Source organism: Euprymna scolopes, chromosome 18, assembly GCF_053919585.1.
Source record: "Euprymna scolopes isolate OS-2025 chromosome 18, ASM5391958v1, whole genome shotgun sequence".
In the NCBI taxonomy this organism is placed as follows: Eukaryota; Metazoa; Mollusca; class Cephalopoda; order Sepiida; family Sepiolidae; genus Euprymna; species Euprymna scolopes.
In genome coordinates this window covers 65,148,188-65,166,158 of record NC_136499.1, presented here as the reverse complement: position 1 = coordinate 65,166,158, position 17,971 = coordinate 65,148,188, and the positions used below count along the sequence as shown (strand labels likewise).

Genomic DNA, 17,971 nt, shown 5'->3' with positions numbered 1-17,971 from the left:
TGATACCATCTTTCCATGATTATCTTCTCCGTTTGTGGGTGGAATGCTTGGCACATTTCGGTTCTGTTATAATGATACCCTCTTCCCGGGTATTAACTCCAGCTAGGGAGGGGGCATTCGTTATGTTACTAATCTGTCAGTTATTATTACGCTGACCCCCAAAGGAAGAGGTATGTTTTTTCACAGTGATATTTTCCCAGGATTACAAATATAAATATACTTTCTTTGATCGCATATATTTACTAATATATGTATTTAATATATATATATATCCTCCACATATAATTGTTTCATGTTGCTAGACACAGCCAGATTTGAAACTGGGATGCCAGTGTTTGATGTCTAGTGTCCTAACTAACCTACCAAATCTGTTGCTCATAGTGGAAGGAATAATTATTAAGAGAAAATATTTGTTTACATTTTTATTTTTTATTAAATGATTTGACTTGATAGAAAAATCTGAAAATGTATGATCAAATAAACTTATTAGTAATTGAATTGAACTATATTTTCTGAAAAGTAAAAAAAAAAATACAAGTTTATTGAATTCTGAGATCTATTTCAATTTTATTTACTATTTCTGAAATCCAAATTAATATAAAAAAATAAAACTAAATTTGATTTAACTTGAAGCATTTTTAATATTTTGTTTTTCAGACGATATTTTGTCCGAATCATATCCCCAAGAACAATCAAGACAATGAACTGAAATCTTTGGTAGTCTTTCGACGTGTTTATGTATGCCGAGAAGAAGGAAAACAAGTGGCAAGGTAATTCAGGCATAGAATGAAATTGTTCTCCATGAATAAAGATGCTTATCTGTTATGACTGATCAACCACTTTCAGAGAATTTATTATAGACTAACTAGGTTTCTTAAATTTTCCTTTTCTGCATGTCAGCTCAACTGGAGTAAATGCTTTTTTAATTTTTAAAAATTTTATTATAGAAACGTTCTTAAATCCATTGATAAATTGAAGACACTGAAAATTTTTAAAAATTTTACTTATATCTCAGTCTGTAGGGTATATATATATATATATATATATATATATATATATATATATATATACTAGCAGGGGTGCCTGGCGTTGCTCGGGTGTTTGGAGGTGTATGGTGTGCAAAAAAAGCAAAAAAACAAAAAAATGGTTAATTTTTTAAAACTTTGACCCCTATTATGACCCCTTAAAATTTATTGTTTCGGGCTCAAATCACTTTATTAAGTTAGATCCAGGTTCAGGGAACCTATATCTAAAATTTCAAGTGTCTAGACCCAAAATTGTCGGAGGAGTTTGGTAGAGTTCTTAAAGGTCAAATCGTTGAAATTTGACCCCTTAACAGCCAAATTTCTGGCTGACACCCGTCACATCGATTTTCTCAAATCTCAGTACCCGGTATTTCAAATTTCGAGTCTATAGACTAAAAATTGACAGTTATTGCGTAGGGAAATGTACACAGACAGACAGACAGACACATTCACTTATATATATATATATATATATATATATATATATATATATATATATATATATAAACACACACACACACACACACACACACACACACAGGTGATGTGTGCATTTATTAAATTTCATCTTATATTTACAAGAAAGTAACTTTATTAATTTTCAATAGATTTTTTTGCCATAGACAATTATCTCACATACTATATATTCTCAAAGATATTTTTTTTTCTTTTTTTTTTTTTTCAAAAGCCAAAAAAATTCAAACAAATTCATGATTAAATTTAATAAAAACATTCTTTTTTTTATCTAAAAAAAAAAATCACCCCCCCCCCCCCTGTCTTCTTTGGAATTTAAGTAATAATAAGCCTTAAGATTTTAGTACTCTCTTTAACCTTCCAGTAGAGGTCTGGATAGTGCTTTCCCTTCTCAGTCTTTCCATTCTCCTTGACCCTTCATGATCATTTTATGTGGTATTAATAGAGAGAAGGAGCAGGTCATAATAATAATAATAATAGTAGCAGCAACATGCTTCTCTTAGAATAAAATGTAATTGACACATTCTTTCAGTTTGGACTTCAGTATTTAGTCAACAGTTATTAAAGGCAGCATGTCTGTGAGATGGGTATGTATGCTGACGGTACCATGCTCTATAACAGACACGACAGGAAAACAAATGAACACATATCTAAAGAAATGGCAGAAACACTAGAGGAAGACCTCCGATCCGTAGTGGAATGGGGACAAAAATGAATGGTCACCTTCAATGCTGCCAAGACTAAACTTGTTTCCTTCAATAATTACAAGAAACCTTTCCTACCACCAATAGCAATGGCCAATGACTTTTTATCTGAAAATACATCTTTTAAAATCCTCGGCCTAACATTCACAGGAAACGTGAGTTGGAACAATTACATTGAGAACATTGCCAGGACCGCTGCGAAGAAGGTGGGTTCTCTCTACCGTGCTAGAAAGCTATTAACGCCTGAAAGTATCCTATACCGCTATAAGGCCAACATTCGTCCATGTATGGAGTATTGTTGTTATATTTGGGCTGGTGCATCTGCCACTATTTCGCTCCTAGACATAGGTCCTGAACTGTCAGCTAAGCTTCAGCCTTTGTTACATCGACGGAATGTTGCATCCCTCTGCCTGTTCTACAAGTACTTTAACGGTGAATGCTCTGACGAACTGCAAGTACTTGTGCCCCCTCGACGTAAATACCCCTGACAAACCCTACAAGCAGTTAAATCCCACCCCTTCACAGTAGAAATAACTAGATGCAAGAGAACCTTCTACTCCAGTAGTTTCTTCCCCAGAACAGATAGACTTTGGAATTCCCTTTCGGGTCCCTGCTTCCCCGACTGTACTGACATGCAGTACCCCTGATGCTTATGTTCCTGATAGTAGCCCCCTACAACAAAGTGGCAATGTGCCTTGTTTGGGGTGAAAATGCAATAAAGAAAATTAAAAAAATTTGAAATAAAAACTAATTTTCTTAGTAAAGTTTAAATATTATTTTTATGTGTAATAAAATGATTAAAATTTGAAAAAAAGCAATTTTTTTTTTATTTTGTAGTATGGTCCATGAAGAAGATAGTCGATATACACTTCGCATTGGCTCTCTTATCTTGCATTCAGTGGGACAACTTTTACCTCATCAAATACAAACGGGTAAATTTCACTCGAGAGATTGTATCTATCCCGTAAGTATTTCTTTATTTTTTGCTTTTTATTCCTTTTATACTTGACAATATTGTCTGATTGAAAGAATTAATGCAAACATATTCTGTTTTTTTCTTAAAGAAAATTTTGAAGTAATTAAAAAGAACATGAAATTCAATAAAATGGGAAAACAGGCCTTTTTCTTATTTCAGAATTTTAGGAAATAGGAAATCCTGATGCCAGAGATAAGCCCAAAGGCATTTATCAAAGTCCATTATATCAATGATCTTCATCAGAGCAGCAGCCTTTTTTTTTTCACAAACAGGTACCAATTAACAAAAGAACTGCCAACTTTGGTGACATCACAAAGAGGCATGGTAGATATAATCTTAATGATATAAATCTTAGAAGGAAGAACACTGATTTTTACTAGTTCAAGTCACATTTAAATTTAGCAATCATCATCTGACCACTCTGCTTGCATGGATTCTCATGATTTTGTGACCATTCAATTTGGTTGTTCATATTCTATGGATCAGCAGGATTACAGTTTGTTATCCCAAATTGACTTGATGTAAATTTTGGCTAGCCAACCTCTGTTAGTTCTTCCTTGTGTAGGATCCCATAAAAGAAGTTCAACAAATTTTGCTGCTTATTCAGGATGAGGTGCATATGAAAATTGCATTCCAAGTAAAAATTCTTCTATATACTTATGTATCAGGTAAAAAATTCCAAAAGTAATGCTTCCTATATTTTATTACATCAAAATGGATGAGAGGGAATTGCAAGTTGCATTTTTATGATGACTGAACTTATGCATTCATGACAAAGTTTCATTTCTCTGTTGCAGATATTGACTGTGCAAGACTCTAAGAAATTAACCCTCTGTCATAGACATGTACCAAAAGCAAAGATGTGTCATTGAATTCGACTGTACAGAAAAATGAACATTCACTGGTGCCTGTTGAACGTTTATAAAGTTGATGCAGTCAATGTCAATACAGGAGATGAGTGGTGACAGATGTGAATGACAACACACACTACAGATGCCCATACATAGCAACCATCTCATTGTTGGCAAAAATGCATTGAGAATGGTGATGATTATGTAGAAAAATAAATTCTGGAGCACAAAAGGTCACTCGTTTTAATGGTACCACTTCTGTCTTTGTAGCTCTTCAGTTTGCTTTTTTTTTTTTTTAGTTAAAAATAAGGCATTATTTTTGGAACGACCCTCAGAGAGACGTGTCCACATCTTAAAATATATATAAAGCATGTATCCTGAAAGTTAAAGTAGAACTGACATTGTAAAACAATATAGGAACACAAATGGTGAATATTTTACAAGTATTTCCTGGTGAAAAAAATATAAAAAAGGTTGATGTGCCATGAAACAGACAAAAAACATCACTGAATTGTTTACATGTTTTTATTTTTGCATGAAATATTTCTGAAAAGGATTGATATGCCAGAGAACAATCAAAACTAAAATAAATATTGTTCACTAAAAAAAAAAAAAAAAAAAAAAAAAAATTGGCCTTCAGCTACATTGATCCCTACTCTATTTTTTGATAAGTAATTAAACCTCCTCCCTCCTAAAAAAGGGAAGAAAAAATGTGTATTTTCTTTAATAATACTCTTTTCTATTGTTGCTTTTCTTCCACTTTTTCACATTGATGGTGAATTCCAAATGAAGTGTTTATGACTATTTAAAAAAAAAACATAAACCAGGAAAATATTGCTTTTAATAAAGTATACTAGTGTTTATGAACGCTATTTTGTAATACTAAATCTTCTGAACATGTTCTTCTCTTAAAAGGTTGGCTTTAAAAGCTCCCGTTTTTACTGGAGTATGCGGCAGCTCCACAGACGATGTCGTTATGTGTGTAGCGTACATGACAAGGAGGGTCATCCTGAATTTGTACTTAAAGTAGTGGAAAAAGGTTTTGAAGATATGATCATCAGAGACAGTTCACCCAAATGTAAGTTGCACTCGTATGATTGGCTTTTTTAAATGGGGTGTGGATGGGGATGGCTTAAAATTGGGATTAGTTTTAGATTCTACATATTTTCTCTACAATTACAAATGTTTATAATGTCTAAAACTAACATATTCTAGTCAGACAATTCATTCTCTGTTTTGATTGAACATTTTTTTTATTTTGTTTTTTATTTGCATTGTTTTTATTAGGACTATTGACCTCACTATTATTTTTCACATGTTTTAGTTGATGAGTTTTTAGATTTTTCAAGTTCATCCTCATGTTTATTTGATATTCAGTGTTATTTATGTGCTGTTTTTTGTAGGCTGTTTTTATGTACTTAAATTTGATTAACTGGATAATTCCTGAACTCATGATGCATAATTCTTGCAAAGAGTGTAACAAATGTTCTTATAAACCATTGCATTTATATTTTTAAAAATTTAGATTTTAAATTTTGTAAAGAAAAAAATCTTTCTTACTAGCTGTAAAGATAATAATCTGAATAAAAAGAATGAAAATAATTTTACATCTTAAAAATTCTAGATCAGAATCTATCAATTTTGTATCAGGACTTTTAACTTATGCTATTATGTCAAGTCAATATTTTTATTTATTTTAAATAATCGTTTTTATTTCTTCTGCTAGGTGTATGGATGCATGTACTAGAGTCCTTGCAAAAAATTCGTAAAGAAGCTGAGCTTGTGAAGATTTTCCCCAACTTTATTACTGGAGATGACTTATTTGGTTTGACAGAACCAAGAGTTGTCAGAGTGATTGAATCTGTAAGTTTATAGAATTGAGAGTAATTCTCTTTCCATTGAAAAATTTATTAAAATGTTTTTTATTTGTTTTTATCTAATATTCAGATTAAGCTAATATCTAAATTACATATTTTAAAGACCTTATTAGGATTGTACAATTTAAACATGGCATTGAAAATGGACATATTTTTCATTTCATATTCAGCATTTATACAAAAAAAGATTTAATTTTAAGTGTGTTTAATGGAAAGGAAGCAGGATAATTCTAATTTGAAAAAGAAAAAAAAAAGCAATGCATCCTGTATAGCAGTCAAAACAAAACCACATCTATAATCAGAAGGCTTATAATTTCATGACATGTCTACTAAAATCAATATAGCTCATGCTATTTTATTCAGTTTACAATAGCATTAATGCAAACAACTTTTCATAGTTCATACAATAAACACAAGAGATAATCTGTAACAAGGGAGATAACTTACTATGTTACTTATTACAAACCAGATAATTTAATCTATACTTTTTTTTTAATAACAAAACAAAACTGAATGAAATGTAAACCTGGAAATGGTTGATGATTGAGCATTTTACAAATGCATTTTTTTAATGAAATTTTTTTTTTTTTCTTTATAAAGTTGCCTGGCACAGATCTTCTACAGAACTACAATTTTAGGTTTGGCCGCTCCAACCTCATAGAGATGCCTCTGACCATCAATCCAACAGGCTGTGCTCGCTCTGAACCCAAATTACGAACACATTTTAAGAGGTACTTAATTTTACTATTTTAAAATGATCAGTAGAAAATAATCTAAAATTGATTCTTTTTCTCACTCAAAAGTGTAAATTAAAAGAAAAAAAAAGAAAAGAAAAGAAAAAACATTAAGTTTAATCTTCATTTATTTAATTTTTTAAAATATGCTGAAATAAAGCTTTGGATATTTAAATTGATCAATAAATTATATTAAATTTTGTATCTTTAGATGTATAAAACAAGCCGCGCCTACGGTCTCCCTCTGGTGCTGCATGTAGGATGACGCTACAAAAAAATAGTGGAAGAAATGATGAATGTGAGAAGTATCAAGGGCCAACGTTGCCTTCATATTTTTGCCCAGTTTCAGAAAAATCTAATGGATGGGGCAAAAGTTATGGGGTAAAAAGTGTAATTTTTTGCAATTTTGGGGCATTTGTGACCCCTTTTGAGCTCTGGGAGACACCAAATCCCAGTGAAAATTGATAAACAGTGCAGTTTCACACCTTATGACATGTATATTTGAATTCAGCACCATGGTAAACCACTATATAGATATACATATCAAGTTTTTGAGTAATATGAAAAAAGAGCTCCAAAAAGATTTTGGCCAAGTTTCAGGAAAATCTAATGGATGGATCAAACGCTATGGGGCAAAAAGTGTAATTTTGGGGCATTTTTTACCTCTTTTGAGCCCCTGGAGATGCAACAGGAATTTTTGCAAAAAAAATTTTTTTTTACTGTGCACATCTATTCAATAAAATACAATTTGTGGCAAAATTTCAGGAAAAACTAATGGACAGTTATCTGGTAATCGTCCGGACGCATGGATGCTACTGAAAACATAGCTCCCTCTCCGATAAATCGGGAGACCAAAAATAATTGGGCTTGATACGATTTAATAATAAAGTTACCTATAAAAGAGTTTTATTCTCTATAGAAAGGAATATTGCTGAGGAGAATAATAATTTTGTTATCTGTGGTTTTAATGAGTTAAATAGCACTAGATTATATTGATTCTCAAAATTTGAGTACTCTAATTAAATTAATTATTAAAGGGCTCAAGGCTGATTTGATATTATGCACCGAGATTGGTAGTATAATAGTAAATGTTTAATAGTTTTAAGATATGTTCTTTTTAATTTTTGTATTTTTAACTAATTGGGGGATGGTTGCCAGGCCTTGCTCTGTCATAAAATATGCTTAAATATATTTTAGTTCATGCAAATTTCATATTATTACAGACCAATTCTATATTTATTGAATATTATATTATGCTAAATATATAGTACTGATTTCAAAAGCTTTATAAAAAGACAAATGACATCAGTGTTATCAGCTAGAATTGAAACTAAAACTTTTAGCACTCCAGACAGATAAGAAATATTTAAAATTAAACCACTTCAAGCTATGAATGAATTATGTTGGCAAGTTGAAATAAACATTTTATATTTCAACTTACCGACATATTTCTGTATGCGTTATTCATCCATCCAAACAAAGATTTTACTCATAAACTATCCTTAGTGTATGATTACTACTCCCTGAAAATTTCATTTTTATGTGAGTAGTAGTTGAAAAGTTTATTGGTTAAATATTTTCCCATGCACATACACACGTTTTATTTATATAGATAAATTATGTACTTGCTATAGCATAATAATAAATATGAGATCTGTATTTAAAGATCTATCAGCAATGCTGAGTCAATCAGATAATGCAAAGATAAATGTAAAATAAACCAGTTTTGTTTCCTAATTTTTTAGATGAAAATTGATATTATTTCATTATTTGAACTACTATTCTTGTCCTGATTGTTTCATATAAGATATAGTCATTTGAATAATCAAAATAATCTCAACTGTAGTTTTTTTTTTTTTTTTCATCATTAGGCTGTAAGTTTGTCTGTGTTGCTGTTAAACATGGTTTGAAGGAATTGTTTGAATTGAATACCAATGATTTTATTTTTTTGTTTTTAGCAATTAATTCAAAAGTTTTTTTGTGTTATTTTACTAACTTTGAGTTGTTTAAATCTTTTGCATTTTTAGATGAAATAAAAATCTTAATCAGTATATGTTGACCACTAACATTTTGTTTGCTTTTTTTAAATGCATTATTCTAGGCCACACACACTACAAACGAGCAACACCTCACGTTCTTTGCCTACCACAGTGACAGGTGTCAGTGGAGATGTCAACTCTCCATATATGAAACAGTTTGTCCACTCTAAATCTCAACAATATAGAAGACTAAAAACAGAATGGAGGAACAATGTCTATTTGGCCCGCTCAAGAATCCAGGTAAAACTTGTGATGAATACATTGTTCAATCTTGAGTTTGTCTTTTACTATTCAAGTTGCTATTTATACTTTTTGAATTAGAAGATATACATTGTTCTGCAGAATCATTATTTCATTATTTTATTTTTTTTTAGGGATTAGGTCTATTTTCTGCCCGGGACTTGGACAAACACACCATGGTGATTGAATATATTGGTGATTTAATACGAAATGAAGTTGCCAACAAAAGGGAAATAGTTTACGAAGCTCAGGTAAAAAGTGGCTCTATTTTATTTATTTTATTTTTTTTTAATTTAAAAATCTTTTTCCATCCTAGGATGGGTATAAGCAACAAATATAGCATTGGTTTTAAATATTAATGGTTTTATCTTTCTGAGGGTAGATGAATATGGCATGATTTTGGTGGCACCATTCTATATAGTATAGTTAAAAAAAAATTCTTTTTTAAATAATGTATGCACCTTACATTCTGTTGCTAAATATTATATTCCATAATTCATAATGATAATTTCAATAGTTTGGGATTTTATAAAGCGCGCACATATTATTAATGCTTGTGCATGTGCACCAATCTTTTTTAATATGTATTATTTAATTCAAAATATGATGTCTAACTTATTTTAAAGCTTTTGTTGATGCCAGTTTTGGGTGACACACCCTGTACATGATAAAGTTTACAAAAATATGTGCTCATGTTACTTAACCGGATTGTGAGAATATATAGTCTAAATTTTATAATGGTCTGTTAATAAAAAATAAATATTTTCATATATGCATCCTCGAAATGTAAATATTTACACACACACACAAAAAATATATGGTCACATTAACCGTTGAATATTTTAGAATACATATATATTCCAAAATGCATGATTTGTTCATTAGTTTAGAAGATTACTCTGTGTATATACACATATGCACACGGCGTAATCACACACCTAACTTTTTAAATATAGAGATAAAAGTCAATGTTTGTATGTTATAGAAATTGATATAGTAACAGAAAATTTAAATAAGTTTTAATATATATTAAGTTTTTCCCAAAATCTAAAGACACCATTGAAATTTCCTTTGATTCGACCTGGAGTCACTAGGGGCAATTGGTTATGTCTATAAAACTGAAATATGTTAAAATGTAAAGAAATCAAATTTATTTTTTAAAAACATTTTCTCATTCCTTAAATCAATAATAAAAGTAAAAGAATACCCCTGAAGAATCTGTTAAAAAAAAAAGGTTTAAACATTTTAATATTATTTTTAACGTTTCAAATAAATAAAAACAAAACTATTTAATATTTGTTGGATCCATTTGCCTTTTTACATTTGCATAATGTTTTTAAAATAAAAATTTTGAAAAAATGTTTTACAATAACAAATCGACTGTTACTGTTGAAATTCAACTAACAGAATTTTTTCTACATATTCATGTGTGATTATATTTTTTAAAGTAACTCACAATTCTGACACTAAAATATTGCCTTTTTTTTAGTTATACTTGCAATGTTGCCAGTAAGAAATCGACTGTTACTACTATTGTGTCAAACACTATTCTCTCCCTCAAACCCTGGGAAATGCTGGGCATTGTACTAGTAGCTAATAAAAACTGCTTCATTTAAGGAAATTGTCATGTAATTTTTAGATTAACATTAATCTGAGTATTAACCAGAATTTAAGATGAATTAAAAATAAATGTAAAAATGATACATTACGATGAAATTTTTACAATGTAGAAAATGAAGAATAAACCAAGCTTTTGTGTTTGCGAAATTAAGGTTTCAATGGATAATATCTCAAACTTTTCAATGGACAGGTGATTGAGCATAATAACTGAATGGGTCATCTGAGTAGCATACACAAATGGTAAGGAACTCTAAGCCTAGTCAGTACTTAGATAGAAGTACCAGGTGCCATACCATAATTTATTTATTTTAGGAAAAAAAAAATGCATTAAATATATTTTATTATTTAATGTTCATTGCATAATCTTTGTTGTTTCCCCCCTTTTTTCAGAATCGTGGTGTTTACATGTTCCGTAGTGACACTGACACTGTCATTGATGCCACTATGGTTGGTGGCTTGGCCCGTTACATCAATCATTCCTGCAACCCAAATTGTGTCGCTGAAGTTGTTCCCTTTGAAAAAGAAAGTAAAATTATCATCATCACTAGCAGAAGAATCGTTAGAGGAGAAGAGGTAAATGAAATAGAAGGAACGAAACGTGTTTACAGGAACAAAGTTATGACAATAGTTTGCATACATCGTCTGAATTTACATTTATTTTTGTCTCGTCACTTTATAAGTTGTTCATCTCCAAATCTTATTGTTTTTTACAGATTTAAGTTTTCTTTTTACTAAGAAAAATGAATGTTAAAAGGAAGACTAAAAACTAGCTTAGTTTTAATATTGATAATCATTGAGACTGAAGAAAAAAAAACGTTGCTGGGAATTTATGAAATTGCTGTATAGATAATCAGTGAAATTCATATTAAGACTATTTTATTTTCCAAATTTGATTATGTTCATAGTTTAAAATTTATTTTTTTTTTTTTTCAACTAATAAGAATTCCAGTAGGTTTGTCCTTTTTTTTTTTTTTTTTTTTTAACAAATTATTTTATTTTCTATTTTAAATAATTTTGCTTTCAGTAATGTTTACTTTATGATGTTAAAAAAATATTTTTCTTTAATAGATTTTGTGTTTAAAATTCTTTCCAATGGTATTTTATAAGTCACCATAATTATTTGGAATTTGATATCAGTAAACATTAGTCTTTATTATATATTTTATATACCCTTTTTTTATGTGAAGCAAATAATCATACCGTATTCTCATATATTGTAAAAAAAAAAATTTTGTTTCCAGATTACAAACAACAAATTGGTTTGTAAACCTTCTACTTAAATTTTAAAGATTTACTTTTTTGTTTATTGAATTCTTTAATAATTTTTAAGATTTATTTGGATTAGTTTGATGAAAAGATTTTTTTAAATTATGTCTTTGAAATAATAATCTCCAGTAACTAATTCTAATTTTGTGTAATACAAACTTATGTAGAAAAGTAATATTTTAAGTTTTAATGGAAGCAAATAAGTTGTTTATTTTTTGTAATTTACTATTTTCCAAGTTTTTGATTTTGTCAAATGGAATTATTTTTTAATGAGCTGGGCCACCATTTTTATCAAGGAACTGCCAAGGATGATAACTCAGCTAAATAATTAAGTCTTGATTTAGTTTGATTGAGTTATTATCCTTGGCAGTTTCTTTTTAAAAGTGGAGATCCTGTGTTCAAAAGCACCAAATCGTTTTATGCACTGTATGCTATTGATATTTTGATTGAAGGAAGAATAGATGTGCAAACATTATTTACCTGAAATGCACTAGTTTTCACCAGTTTTTGAACATGGAAATAATTGTCATATTTTGTCATTTACAAAAATTAAGCAATGTTAAGCCTGGTCAGCACTTTAATGGGTGATAATTTGGGAAGGGAAAATGCCATAAATAAGTTTGAGAATGATATTACTCCTCTCCCATGATTTAAACGGTAGAGTAAATTAATCTCTAGCATTTGGTAAGAAAACTAATTTAGAAGGAAATTCAAAAATAATGCCAATCCTTCCCACTTCTCTCAGTGTTGCTTTCCTTTGTGTTAGGACTTATCACTGCCATTGGATTTAGGCACTATTCGGCTGGGAGAAATGTAGTTAGTGATTATGCCACCCATGTTTCAATAGAAACTACTCATCGCATGCGGGAACACACACACACACACTCTTTCAGAGAGTATCCAAATTCTTGAAACAAGAGCACAAGTTAGTTATGATGCAAAAGTTGGATAATTAGGATATGGGCAGGATATAGATATTTTTCACCTTTCCTTTTAGTGATTTTTTTTTTTTTTTTTTTTTACATGGGGGTCACCACTTATCAAGGCCCAGGAGCCACTCGGGGATGAGGGTTATTGTGTGTACAGTAATCACTGGGATAGTATCGTAGTAATAGTTAGTATTGGGGATTTGATAAGGTGTCATTACTTAAGGGGGCAGTTCATCAGGAATTTGTTTGTGTTGGACTTGAAGACATCCAAGTTGAATTCAGGGTAGAAACAGGCAAGCGGCAGAGAGTTCCACAGCCGTGCAGTTCTAAGAAAGAAGCTTTATTCATGGAATCTACGTTTTGATTTAGGCACGGATAAAGAGTGGGTAAAATTATTGACAGTGGTTTCAGCTAGTCGGGTGTTTTTCGTGAAAAAATTCCAACAAAAACCTAACAGCCAGCCATGGTTCTCCCCTGAATGTGCTGCTACCATCGCACACAGAAATAACTTTTTCCATAGCTACCAATATAATAGATGCACTGAGACTAAAGCTGCTTTCAGGACCACCAGCAACCACTGTAAAAGAGTAATAAAAAATGCAAGAGAGCTATATGCTCAATCCGTTAAATCCAAAGCAGCTGAGCAGCAGCTTGGTTCCCACCAGTTCTGGCAAATAGCAAATAGGATCCTGAACAGAAGCGTGCGTTCTATCCCAACCATTATCAATGGTCCAGAGGTCATCTCGTCAACATCTGACAAGGCCAAACTATTTGCCAAGAACTTTGCAGCAATATTTTTTATTTATTTATTTTTAACTATTTGGATATCCACTTCCTTAATTAAGAGTTTCTTTTGGCTGGAATATCTCAATAGGGATCTAAATGCACATAATTTTCCAAAAAGTTATTTTCATAAAAGTCTATTCAGAAGCGCCAATCAAAATTCAAATCTTTTCCTTTTGTCACATGATCAAGCTAACCAATCATATCTACTTTATGGGACCACAATTGAGCTAAAAGGGGATAACTGTCAATCATAACTAATAATTTGCTAGCACCTATCAAATTGTATCAACACTTTAAACTAAAGTAACATTACATTTTTTTAGTGCTCACAAGTAGTATTTAACAAATTGTTATTAAGTATGGTTCAATAGATTTATGACCTAGATAAAATTTGTTCAATAGACTTCCCCAATGATATTCAATGTAATTTTCTCTTTTCTTTCAGCTTACTTATGACTACAAATTTGATTTTGAAGATGATCAGCACAAAATCCCGTGCTTGTGTGGGGCTCCAGCTTGCAGGAAATGGATGAACTAAGCGATCCTGTTTATTTTTTGTTTTGTTTTTTTGAGGATATGCATTCCTGTACAATAATAAATTGCGACTTTAGCTGATTTCTCTGAGCCGCTATCATGCTGACGAAGTAGGCGAGAGGCCGGCAGAGAGGAGACGAATGGAGAATGAAGTCTATGAATTGGGCATATTGCTGCTGCTAAACCTACTTCACAGAATGTTTCATAACTGCTGCACGACAACAAAAATGAAATTTTCAATTCAAATTCTGTGTGAGATTTAAAGAATAAAAAGAGAAGAAACTGTGCAGCTGTGATAATAATTGTCAATGCTAAAAGTTAATTTCATAAAATCAAGAAAAAAAAAATAGCTACCTTAGCTATCAGACGAGGTTTTTGTAGAATATTTTGTTGGAACAATAACTTTGTAGTTTGCACATAGCCATCGCCTCTTCCCTTTACCCAATTTTTTCTTTTTTTAAAATTTTTTATCTCCCCTTGGTATTTTATGAAGGTTGACATTTGCTTTGGCTATCCATGCTATCATGTAGAAGAAGTAAATCTCAAGTCAATTTTTAACTTTCAAGACTTCTTTTTTCCCTCTTTCAATCATGATTTTTAACATTTGCAAATCTGTTTTTATTTTAATCCTTTGTTGTCATTATTTTAGCCAGATTATTTTACCAAATAAGTTTACCTCCCCCTCTCTCACGGCTCCATTACATATGCAGAACACTAGTTTGTGTCTAATTAGATCACCAAAGTTCAACAATGCTGAGCCTGCTTAGTATTTAAATAGGTAACCATTTGTGAATATCAGGAGGTGCTGTAAACGAAACACTCAAACCAGGTGTATAAATGAGTACAAACCTTGCTGGGAAATATAATTGGTGACTTGTTTTGTCACGTCAGTGGTTCACATTAACTGTTCTGCTTGATGTTATAAAAAAAATTGAAATTTGTATGAATCAGTGTGGTAATACTGTTTTAAGCGGTTCAATTTTGTTATTGGCATTGGTTTCTCTCAATTCTTTCTAGAATTAAGTACTTATAGAAGGGACCATATGAAGATTGTCAATATCCATAGTGATGAAAATGGTGTAGAATTCAAATTTGGCATGCCAGGTTGTCGGTCCATGTCAATATCTACTTCATCACCGCCATCTATTCCGCTTGACATATAAATCACTTTTCATATGAGCCTTTGGCTTTGAAAGCAGTGTTAATTTTAAAATATAAAATCTCAACTTTGTAGTACAAAAATACAGCAAGAATACAGACTAAAAAAAAAAGAAGTTAAAAAAAACTGATAATGAATCATGAAAAATGAAAGAATTGATCCGTTAATCAACCCAATTCAACTGTTTTCTTTTCTCTTTTCTTATTCTGGTCACTCATATATAATATCTTCATAGCTGACAAATCTCCAAACACTGTACAGCATTTCAACTTAAGGTGACTTCCCTTGGCTCTTCTCTTTAATGCATAATGTTGTACCAATGTTAACTTTGCTGCTAACAAACATAGTATTGATAACATTTCCTTTCTTTTCTTTTGCTCTGTAAGCAAAGAAGAACGCTACTATAATTTGACAAGCTTTTTATTTGGTCCTCAGATATTATAGAACAATAATGTGATCAGAAAATAACTGCTCAGTGTATTGTTAAACTTTAAAGAAAAAGCAGCAACTACACTTGTCGTCATCATAGTGTCAAAGGCTCAGATGATGGTGATCAGTTTTCCAAACATTTTGTACATTTTATGGTTTTGCAATGCATTTTGATAACTTTTTTTTGGGGGGCGGGTACGACCATTTTCTAACTTCAGCTTTTTATATGATTACTAGCACAGAGTTTTATTGATTAAACAAAAATAAAATTCTAGTGGGGGTGGGGGATAAAAAATAAATAAAAACTGTGTGCATATGCGTGCATGTGAGTTTGTTCTGGCTGTGGGTGAATTTTTTTTTTTTCTTTATTTCAAATCATTTTCCATCTGTAGATATGGGAAATCCAGCAATAATTGTTTTGAAATCCAAGGTTTTTTTTTTTCTTTTGTTCCTCCTGTTCTCTTTTGCAAGAAGAGGTCTCTTGCAAACGTTTCTCTTGCACTGGGTGCTGCAGGAATAATAATAATACAATATAGAATTAAAGAAAAAAAAAAATATTCTGGTAACAATTTACATGCAGAGGCCTCTCTTACTTTTCCAAGGTTTTTACCCTTGATTTTTATAAAGTGCCATTCATTTTTATCGCCAGCAATTTGAAAAAATTCAACTTGTTAGGATTCAGTGCTTAAAAATATGATAAAAAGAAAAAGACTTAAAAAACAAAACAAAAAAACAAACGATTTTGCGTGTGTATTTTCTCTCAATTATCTAAACTTTACACAAAGTCGATTTCTTTAGTGTTCTTTCTTTACCTCTCCCCGATTCTTCATTTTATTTAGAGTTATATTTGATTGGCTGTGGGGTGTCACATGACCTCTGGGCGTGTCTCTTGTAAATAAGTCTTTTTTTTTTTTTTTTTTTTTTTTTTTTTTTTTTTGTGGAAACGCTGTTAACGTACATACACTTATTCTTGTTTTATATTTTTCTGCTGTGCAGAAACCAAACGAAGAAAACCGTCTGCTAATCTATTGCAAAACTTGTTTGGGTTTTTATTCCCGTGTCTGTTATTCCCCCTTTTCTCTGCCATTATTGATATCATCTTCCGCCACTTTCTCATAGTTTCCGATAAAGGAATAGAAATTATTTCCCAGGGGGTGTAGGGTAATAAAAACATTCCCTCCCCCTTTTTTTATCATGCAAATCTGACCCTTTATCATAAAAAAATTGAATGGGTGAAAATAAAATTTAAAAAAAAATATGAAGGTTTCATCTTTTCTTTTAATATAAAAATTTCACTCGGGTGCAATTTTTTCAAAATTTATTTAGGAGTAATTTTTTTTTTGTTTTTAAAATACATTTGAAACTAAACATGCTTTTGGTTCATTGCAACAATAGTGGTATGGTAGAAAAATACTGTTTTTCTTTGATTTAAGAGCATAAATGAATCATTATACTTGACTTTTACTTATAAACTTTAATTCTAGTCCAAAAATGAGTTCTTTTCACTAATTTAAAAGCCTCAAAACCATTTTCGAATGTTGAAGGCTCCAAAATAATTATTTTCTGCCATTTTTTTTTACCCCATTATTAGATAAAAATATTTGTCAGTGAATTTTTTTTTTTTTGTAATGGTCATGGGAAATTCAAAAATGATTCTGAATCCTTTAAACTGTTGATTTGAATGTAATTTCTGAGTAGAATAGAAGTTTATAAGTCAAATTTAAATCTTTTTTATGGTCCTATACAAAAGGAAAACTATTTTTTTGCTGACACTGCAATTATATTGAACCCATATTATTTAAGATGGTAATCTTTTTGAAAACGATTCTGCTTTTTCTTGAAGTCTATTTGCAACATATTTGAACAAATGCTTTGATATAGAAAAAAAAAGGACACCAACCAATTCACTCTGTTGTCTTAAATGCACACGTCAAGTAGTATTTATTATTTTAAGACGGAGTGATTCAAGAATTATTCACTAATTCTAATTTATTAGTTTATATAGGTACCATTTATTATTTGAATATTGACCCACTCTTTTGTGTTAAGGGATTGAATACTTCATTGATAAAGTTATAGTCACTAGTGAATTGCAAAGTGCAGTCATTTAACATTTAATGAAATTGAATCTACAAAGGCATACATTTTTATGATTTTTATTTTCACTCAACAATGTGAAACTCTTTTTCACATTTAATTTTAACTCTTGACTATCAAACCATTTTTTTCCCCTTTTTAATCTCAAACGTTTGAAAAATTTCTGTCAGAAAATGAGGAGTGACTATTCTCGCCTGTTGTGTATGAATTGAAAAAAATTCCCTTTTTATT

The 17,971-nt window shown here is 30.7% G+C and overlaps 1 protein-coding gene across 19 annotated transcripts in view; it reads left to right on the top strand.

Moving 5' to 3' along the window:
* Nucleotides 1-14,620, top strand: part of LOC145297646 (histone-lysine N-methyltransferase 2C-like) — a 276,096-nt gene extending 261,476 nt beyond the window's left edge. For all 19 annotated transcript variants that reach the window (XM_080143768.1, XM_080143763.1, XM_080143779.1 and 16 more), the window contains 9 exons: nucleotides 658-770; nucleotides 3,041-3,167; nucleotides 4,946-5,108; nucleotides 5,757-5,893; nucleotides 6,508-6,638; nucleotides 8,743-8,920; nucleotides 9,055-9,171; nucleotides 10,931-11,113; nucleotides 13,967-14,620. In XM_080143768.1, coding sequence (XP_079999894.1) covers nucleotides 658-770; nucleotides 3,041-3,167; nucleotides 4,946-5,108; nucleotides 5,757-5,893; nucleotides 6,508-6,638; nucleotides 8,743-8,920; nucleotides 9,055-9,171; nucleotides 10,931-11,113; nucleotides 13,967-14,059 — 1,242 coding nt within the window. In that variant the 3' untranslated portion in view covers nucleotides 14,060-14,620. The remainder of the gene's footprint in view (nucleotides 1-657; nucleotides 771-3,040; nucleotides 3,168-4,945; nucleotides 5,109-5,756; nucleotides 5,894-6,507; nucleotides 6,639-8,742; nucleotides 8,921-9,054; nucleotides 9,172-10,930; nucleotides 11,114-13,966) is intronic.
* The last annotated feature ends 3,351 nt before the right edge of the window (nucleotides 14,621-17,971 follow it).